Here is a 10000-nt window from a genome sequence, read left to right as displayed (position 1 = left end):
GTCTGTAAATTTGCCGGAGGTTTACATTTTTGACATTTGTTTGGAATATGTTTCACTTTAACGCCGTGTGTGTTTATCTAACAGACTGATGAGTAAACAGACTAAAGTGAATCATTTTACTGAGTCGTTTAGCGTCACACGATTTTCCAGTGTAGTTAAAACATCTTAAACACACAAATACAGACATGACAACTGAGTATTTTTTTGCTGATGGAAAAAAAATGCTGGTCCGGTTATTGTGAGATGGCTGTGGTTGTGTAAGTGGTTGCCATAGAAACGATACCACAGTATGTATGAAAACGAGCACGTTAATTTAAATCTACTGATATATCTACTGTTCTGATATAAACAGTGTTTTCCTCTTTTTGTGTCTCGGCTGTAGTTTGTGTTGGAGAACAGCAGCCGTGAGGATAAACACGAGTGTCCGTTTGCCCGCAGCAGCATCCAGCTCACGCTCCTGCTGTGTGAGATCCTGCGGATCGGAGAACCACGTCAGTTCAGACCCAAACTTAAGCATCTGTTCTCTCTCTCTCTCCTTCTCTCTCTTTCATCTCTCTATCTATTTATTTATTTATTTATTTATTTATCTATTTTAATTTCTTTTTATATTGAGAAATTCTTACACCATTCCACTTATACCTTACTTTAATGTTCTCATTATACTCCAGCAATATCAACCAGCAGGACTAATGTACAAACCTGCTCTCTCTCTCTCTCTCTCTTTCTCTCTCTCTCACTGTTTTATCCTATCACTCCTTTCTTTCTGTCTATTCCTATCTCTGTTTGTCTATCTCTCTTCTGCCTCTCTTGCTCTCTCTGTCCGTCTCTTCTTCTTTTCTTCCCCTTTTTGGTTCTCGCTCTCCTCGCTCTCTGTCTTTCTCTCTCTCTCTCTCTCTCTCTCTCTCTCTCTCTCTGTCTCCCCATCTCTCTCTGTCTCTCTCTCTCTTTCTCTGTCTCCCCATCTCTCTCTGTCTTTCTCTTCCCCCTCTGATATCTACCTCCCCTCTCTGTGTGTCTTTCTCTGCCCTCTCTCTCTCTCTCTCTCTCTCTCTCTCTCTCTCCCTCTCTCTCTCTCTCTCTCTCTCTCTCTCTCTCTCTCTCTCTCTCTCTCTCTCTCACCCCCTCTCTCTCCCTTTCTCTCTCTCTCTGCAGCATCTGAAACAGGCTCCAACTATCACCCGATCTTTTTCGCCCAGGACAGACTGCTGGAAGAACTTTTCTGCATCTGCATTCAGCTCCTGAACAAAACCTGGAAGGAGATGCGAGCCACGCAGGAGGACTTCGATAAGGTGCTTGTTTTTACTTGTTAAACTTACACGACTATTAAGAATTAGACGATGGGCGATACGGCAGAATTCTGTCTCTTTTATATATGATATGATATCTTGATTAGATTAGACGTATTGATTAGATCATATGACTAATCATTGGTGTCCGGTCTCGGGTGAATTCTCTCAGTGTTGGTGGGAAAGAATCCACCGTGAGATCATACCTTTCCATTCATCCATCCATCTTTCCGTCTACCCATCCATGCATCTTTCCATCCATCCATGCACCTATATATCCATCCATCCATCTACCCATCTGTCCATCCATCCATCCATCCATCTTTCCGTCTACCCATCCATCCATCTATCCATCCATTCATCCATCTACCCATCTGTCCATCCATCCGTCCATCCATTTACCCATCCATCCATCCATCTTTCCATCTACTCATCTGTGCATCTTTCCATTCATCCATGCACCTATATTTCTGTCCATCCATCTATCTATTCATCTTTACATCAATCCATACATCCATCTACCCATCCATCCAACTATACATCCATCCTTCTCTCCTTGCTCTTATCCACTTATTTGTCCAAGCTGTAAGCTTCTTCCTAAATTTCCTAAACTGAGAAGCTAGTTAGCTAATTAGCTGAGATGGGATGCTGCAAAGACGGAGTTTCTCAGACCGGTCCGAACCGCTTCTGTTAGCTTGGCTGTTAGCTTTAACAACAGAACATTTTAAAATTTCAGTAAAAATCACCACAGTGTTCTGGTTGACCAGGAAGGGCCACTCAGGGGTCTGTAAGATGTGAAATGGCTTCCGTTAGCGGGGCTCGTGTTACCGTGTAGTGTTTAGTGTTAAGCTGATGAATGAATCATTTGTTTACGCTGCTGTGAAATACAAATAGTTTATCATAAATAACACTTAGCTGAAAGAAAACGTTGTTCTTCCTGCTAATACCCTGTGGTGAAGTTTCTGAAGTGTTCTTTTACTTGATAGTTACTCAACCCTGAGGCTCTTCTTTTTACAAAACCGACCTTTTAACCTTCAGGCTGGAATGATTGTCTTTTGTCCTCGTGGTCAGGCATGGTGAGCGTTTTTTTTTTGTTTGTTTTTTATAGGGTATTAGAGCAACAATAGCAAGCCCACTCTGTAGCAGAAACAAAGAGAGAGTGAGAGAGAGGAAAATCTTTTTCCCTCACAATGGCTCTGTTAAATCAGCACTAAACAACACGCACAACCCAAAAACGTCAAAAAGCCGCTTCACAGATGACACAACGAAAGGTGTTGTAAACAAACGTCATCGCAGACATACTAGTGACTGCGGGGTCTGTACTGGTGACCGCGGGGTCTGTACCGGTGACTGCGGGGCCTGTACTGGTGACTGCAGGGCTTGTACTGGTGACTGCGGGGCCTGTACTGGTGACTGTGGGGCCTGTACTGGTGACTGTGGGGCCTGTACTGGTGACTGTGGGGCCTGTACTGGTGACTGCGGGGTCTGTACTGGTGACTGCGGGGTCTGTACTGGTGACTGCGGGGTCTGTACTGGTGACTGCAGGGTTTGTACTGCGGGGCCTGTACCGGTGACTGCGGGGCCTGTACCGGTGACTGCGGGGCCTGTACCGGTGACTGCGGGGCCTGTACCGGTGACTGCGGGGGCTGTACCGGTGACTGCGGGGGCTGTACCGGTGACTGCGGGGCCTGTACCGGTGACTGCGGGGCCTGTACCGGTGACTGCGGGGTCTGTAGTGGTGACTGCGGGGTCTGTACTGGGTACTGCAGGGTTTGTACTGCGGGGCCTGTACCTGTGACTGTGGGGTCTGTACTGGTGACTGCTGGGCCTGTACCGGTGACTGCGGGGCCTGTACCGGTGACTGCGGGGCCTGTACCGGTGACTGCGGGGCCTGTACCGGTGACTGCGGGGCCTGTACCGGTGACTGCGGGGCCTGTACAGGTGACTGCGGGGCCTGTACCGGTGACTGCGGGGCCTGTACCGGTGACTGCGGGGCCTGTACAGAAATTAGGTGCTTTGTTTCTAATTTTTTTATGGCAGAAATTTCGGTACTTTCTGCATCGGAAGAGTTGAATCTGTGAAGCTGCTAAACTGCACAGGCTTTCGCTCACAGGATATGATGTCATGGTGTTGGTTCTCGTTCTTCCATATGTGACCGAGTCTCTGTCCCACGTCCTCCACATCGCTCTCCGTCTTCCACCGGTTCTCTCTCACCCTGCTTTTCCCATTTCCTTGTCTCTTGACTCTGCTGTTTTTCCACATTCTCAATCGCTTCTGCCAGCTGCTATTGCCCAGCCCAAACTAAACACGTGTGTGTATGTCAGAGAGAGAGAAGAGAGAGAGAGAGAGAAGAGAGAGGAAAGAGAGAAAGAGATAGTTTGGCATGCAGGTTTTTTGTGAGCAGGTTTTTTTTGTTTGTTTTTTTTGTTCCGTGGTTTGGGAAATTCACATCACAGTGTTGGAAGTAGCTCAGGAGAGGATTTACACACACACACACACACACAGTAAGGTCCAAGAGAGGACTAAGAGAAGCTGCTCTAACCATCATAACCATGGCGGAGGTATGTTTACACGTTATTCTGTTAGATCTGATGCAAGGACTGAATCGCAAAAAGAGAGCAGACGAGGGGTGTGTGTGTGTGTGTGTGTGTGTCTGTCTGTCTGTCTGTCTGAACCCAAACAGATACTTTTATCCTGCTTTTATCCCTCTTTTGTATTTTTAAATACCTGAACGTTCTAAACCCGTTTGGTCCGAACAGATCAGATTTCAGATCAGAAATGAAGGTTTCAGCCGCTCATGCTGACTTTTATCTGTTCTAGAAAAGTGTGGAAACATTTAGTGAACAAGCGTCGCTTCTCTTGTTGCCGATCCACGAATTTCACCTTTTTTTTTTATTACTGTAAATCCCTTTTTTTTGCTGTTGACTTCAGGCAGATTAGACAGAATCAGTATATATACCTAAGTATATATATATATATATATATATATATATATATATATATATATATATATATATATATATATATATATACACATATACATATTAGGGCTGTCAATAGATTAACTTTTTGTGATTAATCACACACATATATTGATTTTAAACATAAACTATTTATTTTTGTTTTTGACAAAATTGCTATATCCAGGAAAACGAACCAACAGAACGAACCAACATCTCAAATCAATTTTAATTTCCTGCTTGCCAAACTAAAACAGAACACACACAAGCTTATTTGTCTTTCCATTTAATCAGCTACCGAGGCCATACGGCTGGCGTTTGTCTACTCACACGCCGTATACGTCGATCCATTGTGAGTCGGTTTGCTAGTGGAAACTGTGATGTGTTTCGCTTTTAAATGATATTTTAAACTCGATGAGCTTCGATGGTAGGCCAGTTATTTATTACGGTGTATGCACACATTTACCTAGAGTGACATCCAGTCTTAGTTCTATTTGTTTGTTTTTTTGTTTTTGTGTGAAAAGTAGAAGATTTTAGTCGTGAGATTTTCTACTTGTTATTATTTGTCTATGAGTCGTCCAAGTTTAGTTTATAAATGATTCCTTTAAATTACACGGCAGAGATACTGAATTTTTTATCTTTCACTGCATCGCTGATTAAATGTGAGCATTAGATTGTGTCTCTTATGTCAGGTTGAATCCTAATTTCACTGTTTCTGGAAAGCTTGTACTGATTCGGTGAAATGATTTGTTGTAAGTTATAAAGGGTTGATTGTTTGGGTTGTTTAAGAGTATATCTGGCAACCCTGAATGTGACGTCGCCTCATCTGCACTGAAAGCAAAAGAATGACGGCTCGATTGTGAAAATACTTCAAAACTAGAGGATCGCAACTGACGATCGTGTGTGTGTGTGTGTGTGTGTGCGTGTGTGTGTAGGTCATGCAGGTGGTACGAGAGCAGATCACGAGGACTCTGTCCAGTAAACCCACCTCACTGGAGCTCTTCAAGAACAAAGTGAATGCACTTAACTACAGCGAGATCCTCAAACTGCGCCAGACGGAGAGGCTACATCAGGAGGAGACGCTCGCACCGCCTGTGCTGTGAGACACACACACACACACACACACACACACACACACTAATATTATTAACTTCTGTTCACACCATTAACTGCTGCTTGAAACTGAAAAATGCTGAAGTCGCTGTACTATGAAGTCTCCGGTAGGCGTTCCTGTCCTATCCTAGTACCGGTTGCCATGGTAACATCAGCAGATGGCAGTCAGACTATATTGTATCATCTGAGATATAAGAGAAGCAGCGTGCGCTCTCCGTCACGGGTCACGTCGCCCTGTAAAGTCTGTAATCGCTAAAGTCTGTAATCACTGTTCAACTTCTCCCAACTTTGTCGTTGGCGCCGATGCGAACACTCCCACGTCTAGTCGCCGGGACTCGCGTCACTCGTCTGGGGAAGTCGTCTTCTCTCTCACGGATCGGTTGCTGTTTGTGTGATCGTAGCATCAGAAGTAGCAGTTGACCTTCACATCATTTATACTCACTTACTGAACGCAGTCTGTGAGCCGTCACGTGTTAATCTGATATCCTGAGATTCTTTCATTTTGCACCTGAGCTACAGGTTTAACGGAAATCTCCTAAAAAGGGTTTCAGTAAGGAAGTGAAGAAGAAGTTCGTGGTTTGTGTTTTTGGTCAATTTTTGTACTTTAATTTAATTTTTGTAAATTATTAATATTGTTACTTATTATTATTATTATTATTATTATTTTGTTTGTTTATTTATTTTCTAAAAAAAATTTTTTTTATCCTATTTAGCTGTTTTGTGTGCATAAAAAAAGTCAAACGAGTATCAATGTGTAAATGAATTCATTATGTTCATATATTATATTATATGTTCATGTGTTATATTCAGTATGAATTCATTATTTCGGGGGAAGTCGTGGCCTAATGGTGAGAGAGTCTGACTCCTAACCCTAAGGTTGTGGGTTCGAGTCTCGGGCCAGCAATACCACGACTGAGGTGCCCTTGAGCAAGGCACCGAACCCCCCCAACTGCTCCCCGAGCGCCGCAGCATAAATGGCTGCCCACTGCTCCGGGGGTGTGTTCACGGTGTGTGTGTGCTCACGTGTGTTTACGGTGTGTGTGTTCACTGCTGTGTGTGCACTTTGGATAGGTTAAATGCAGAGAACGATGGGTCACCGTACTTAGCTGTATGTCACGTCACTTTATGAATAAACACACATTAGACACACACAAAGATCACACAATTATAGATACATGTGAATATAGTGTATAGAAATACATTTATTTAAAATGAGATTCCAGTGACATTTGTCTGTATTTAGTGAAAGATACTTTGGGTGATTGTGTGTGTGTGTGTGTGTGTGTGTGTGAGCAGCGAGCTAAAAGAGCGTCTGAAACCAGAGTTATTGGAGCTGATCAGGCAGCAGAGACTCAACCGTCTTTGTCACGGAACTCTGTTTCGCAAAATCAGCAGCCGCCGGAGACAAGGTGAGAAACCCCTAGTCTGAACTTCGCCGACTCCACAAACCCTTCTTCCTTTTTTAATTTCTGTATCGATTAATGATGGATTTTACAGTATGTCAGAAGTGTCTCCACTTTTTATCTACTTTACACAGTGTGTAATTTAACTACTTAATTGTAGGGTTAAAAATGTAGCTTACTGCAGCTTTAATTTTCAGAAAAGAGACAAATAGCTGAATTATTATTATTATTTTTTAAATAACTTGTGTGTCTCGTGCACAAGCCAGTTTTACTGTAGCTCATGTGCACGTGCGATGCTGGATTACGGCTCCTTCTAGGAGACGCGTGGTAAAGTGTCTCGACTCGGTCTAGTGGACAAGTAGCGAATTGCAACCACAGGAACACGCTCACTAAGTGTGTATTCCAGCGTCACGTCGGTTGTGTCTTCATCTGTGTGGATGTTCTACAGACTTTTTGAATTTGTTTGACTAACAGTATGGTGTCTGATCTGCTCACCTTGTGCTCTGCTCAGCTTCCTGAACCAGCCGTGAAAAACGACATCAGCGCGTTCTTGTCTTGTCAAATATGGAAAAAAAATGTATGATATAAAATAAACATGAAACGTTTTAGTATTAAAGTAATACAGAATACAATTCGGTAATTCAATGCACGTTTTTCATAAATAAATTAAACAAACAAACAAAAAAAAAAACACCTTCTTTTACTGCTATTAATTATTAACACATTTACATCAGAAATCCCAGAAAAGATGAAACACAAGGTTTGGGGGAAAAAAACGTTTAAAAAAATATATATATATTTTTTTTTGTGATAAGCTCATTGAAAAGATGTCGCATATTTATGAATGCTGCTGAAAGTATTGGCAAAAAAAATTCAAAACAGTATTTTATATTTACCTGAAGACCATGTGATGTTGTTTTTGTTTGTTTGTTTTATTTTCTGCACAATTTGGTCTCACCCGTCATACGACGGTTACTTTGGAGACACGTGAAGTCGAGTCGTGAACACACTCGGAGGAAAGCGCGGTCTTATCTGCCTAATTTCCACCTAAGCGTGCTCACAGACACCTGTGATTGGCTGGTGTCGCTGTGATTGACAGGGCAGAGAGACTAAGCCCCTCCCACTCAGATCACGACCGGTTTTACTCACATCGTCGCTGTTCATTTCAGATAAACTGTGGTACTGTCGTCTGTCCCCCAACCACAAAGTCCTGCACTACGGAGATGTCGAGGACGAGACGGAGACGCCGTCCATCGAGAGTCTGCAGGACAAGAGTGAGTGACGTTCTCACGTTTCCCTTCACTGAAGATCACAGCGTTACGCTTGGGTGCAAAAGTTTGTGCACCCCGTGTCCATGTCGACGCTCCGCAGTGGTGTTAATATGAAGCTCAAGTGAAAGTAAACACTCAGGACTTTAAGAATCTGTAGAGTTTCATCAGGATTTCTGTTTTTCTCTACAATATTAGAGGTGATAGATTCATACAAACTGTGATTTTATTACCACACAGATGTTTGTGTGTTCAGAGTAAATGTTGATATCAAACCCATTTCTGCTCTCTGTGTGTTTGTTCATCTAAAAAGCAGCTCAGATTTCTCTTCAACGCTAAAATTCACTGTAAGATCATCAACAGAGGGAAAAACACACGTCTAAAACACGCTGAAGTGCTGACTCACTTTAGATCAGACTCACAGACACGACATCAGACTATTATAAATATCCCATAAGTCCATTTCCATTTAGAATGGAACAGCAACACGTTGGTTAAAATACCGTATTTGATAAAAGCTTAAAAGTTTAATTTTATTGTTTATAAGTTTATATCCCATGGGGGCTCAAACTTTTGCACTCAGATGTTGTGATCAGATGCTTTACATTTCTTTGATTTTTTTTAATTTTTTTTCTCAGTTCCTGTGGCAGACATTAAAGCTCTTCTGACCGGTAAAGACTGTCCTCACATGAAAGATAACAAGGGAAAACAAACCAAGGTTCGTCTTCTTTCGCCTTCACGTTAGAATAAATTAGAATAAATTAAAAAAATTATTTTATTTATTTATTTTTTTTTAACAAATAAATTTTAACATTTTTTTTTTTTAATGAGATGATAACCCATATTCATACAATCTGAATTTCTTTAGGATTATTTATTTATTTATTTTTATTCATTTGTTTTTTGCCACAACACACAGATTTGGTGCCGTCCGCTTTGCTTGAATGTTTCCACCTAATAAATATAACGTTGCCTTCGTTTCTAATATCTCTGGAATTTCCGCATCATTCGAATCTGCTGTAGATTTATTTTTATTACGGAAACTTTTCTTTTGGAGTTATATATTTTTTTTAATGTTTATATTTAATTGAAGTTAATATTTAATTTTTTATGTTTATAATGGCTATAATTCATCTAAAATTGTTTACTCTGTATCTATAATACAAGTTTTGGATGAGTTTATTTTTACTGCTTTAGGACGTGTGTAACTCTGATGTCTGGGATCTGTAGAATGTATTTAATGTAATTATTAATGTTTGCTTTAATCCCACAGGAGCTGCTGGATCTGGCCTTCAGCATTACGTATGATGTTGAGGAGTACAGCTTGAATTTCGTCGCCTCCTCCAGAACAGATGTGAGTGAAATTTCAGCTTTCCGTTCGCCTCCTCTCTCTGTCTCTCTCTGTCTCTCTCTCTCTGTCTCTCTCTTTCTCTCTCTCACTCTCTCTCTCTCTCTGTCTCTCTCTCTCTGTCTCTCTCTCTCTGTCTCTCTCTTTCTCTCTCTCACTCTTTCTCTCTCTCTGTCTCTCTCTGTCTGTCTCTCTCTGTCTCTCTCTCTCTGTCTCTCTCTCTCTGTCTCTCTCTCTCTGTCTCTCTCTGTCTCTCTCTCTGTCTCTCTCTCTCTGTCTCTCTCTCTCTGTCTCTCTCTCTGTGTCTCTCCCTGCCTCTCTCTCTCTGTCTGTCTGTCAACCCCCCCTCTCTCTGTCTCTCTCTCTCTCTCTCTCTCTCTCTCTCTCTGTCTCGCTCTCTTTCACCTTTCTGTCTCTCTCTCTCTCTCTCTGTCTCTCTCTGTCTGTCTCCTTACAGAAGAATTTGGGATAAAACAGATTTAAAAAAAAAAATTTGTCCTTCCTTATGCTCTCTCCTTCTCTCTCTGTGCCTCTCTGCCCCACCTCTCTATCTCTTTATATCTTTCTTCTCTCTCCTAACACTCTCTCTCTCTTTCCCCCTCTATGCCTTCCTCACTTTCTA

At 42.0% G+C, this 10000-nt stretch overlaps 1 protein-coding gene across 1 annotated transcript in view; it reads left to right on the top strand.

The window, feature by feature from the left end:
• elmo3 (engulfment and cell motility 3) overlaps nt 1-10000 on the top strand; it is a 29296-nt gene that overhangs the window by 17347 nt on the left and 1949 nt on the right. The window contains exons 14-20 of the mRNA XM_060885332.1: nt 383-491; nt 1153-1289; nt 5182-5345; nt 6656-6768; nt 7932-8036; nt 8669-8748; nt 9304-9384. Of these exons, the coding sequence (XP_060741315.1) occupies nt 383-491; nt 1153-1289; nt 5182-5345; nt 6656-6768; nt 7932-8036; nt 8669-8748; nt 9304-9384 (789 nt within the window). The remainder of the gene's footprint in view (nt 1-382; nt 492-1152; nt 1290-5181; nt 5346-6655; nt 6769-7931; nt 8037-8668; nt 8749-9303; nt 9385-10000) is intronic.

Source organism: Tachysurus vachellii, chromosome 13 (genome assembly GCF_030014155.1).
Source record: "Tachysurus vachellii isolate PV-2020 chromosome 13, HZAU_Pvac_v1, whole genome shotgun sequence".
Taxonomy (NCBI): Eukaryota; Metazoa; Chordata; class Actinopteri; order Siluriformes; family Bagridae; genus Tachysurus; species Tachysurus vachellii.
Note: the sequence above shows the minus strand (reverse complement) of the source record. Positions and strands in the feature narration are given on the sequence as shown.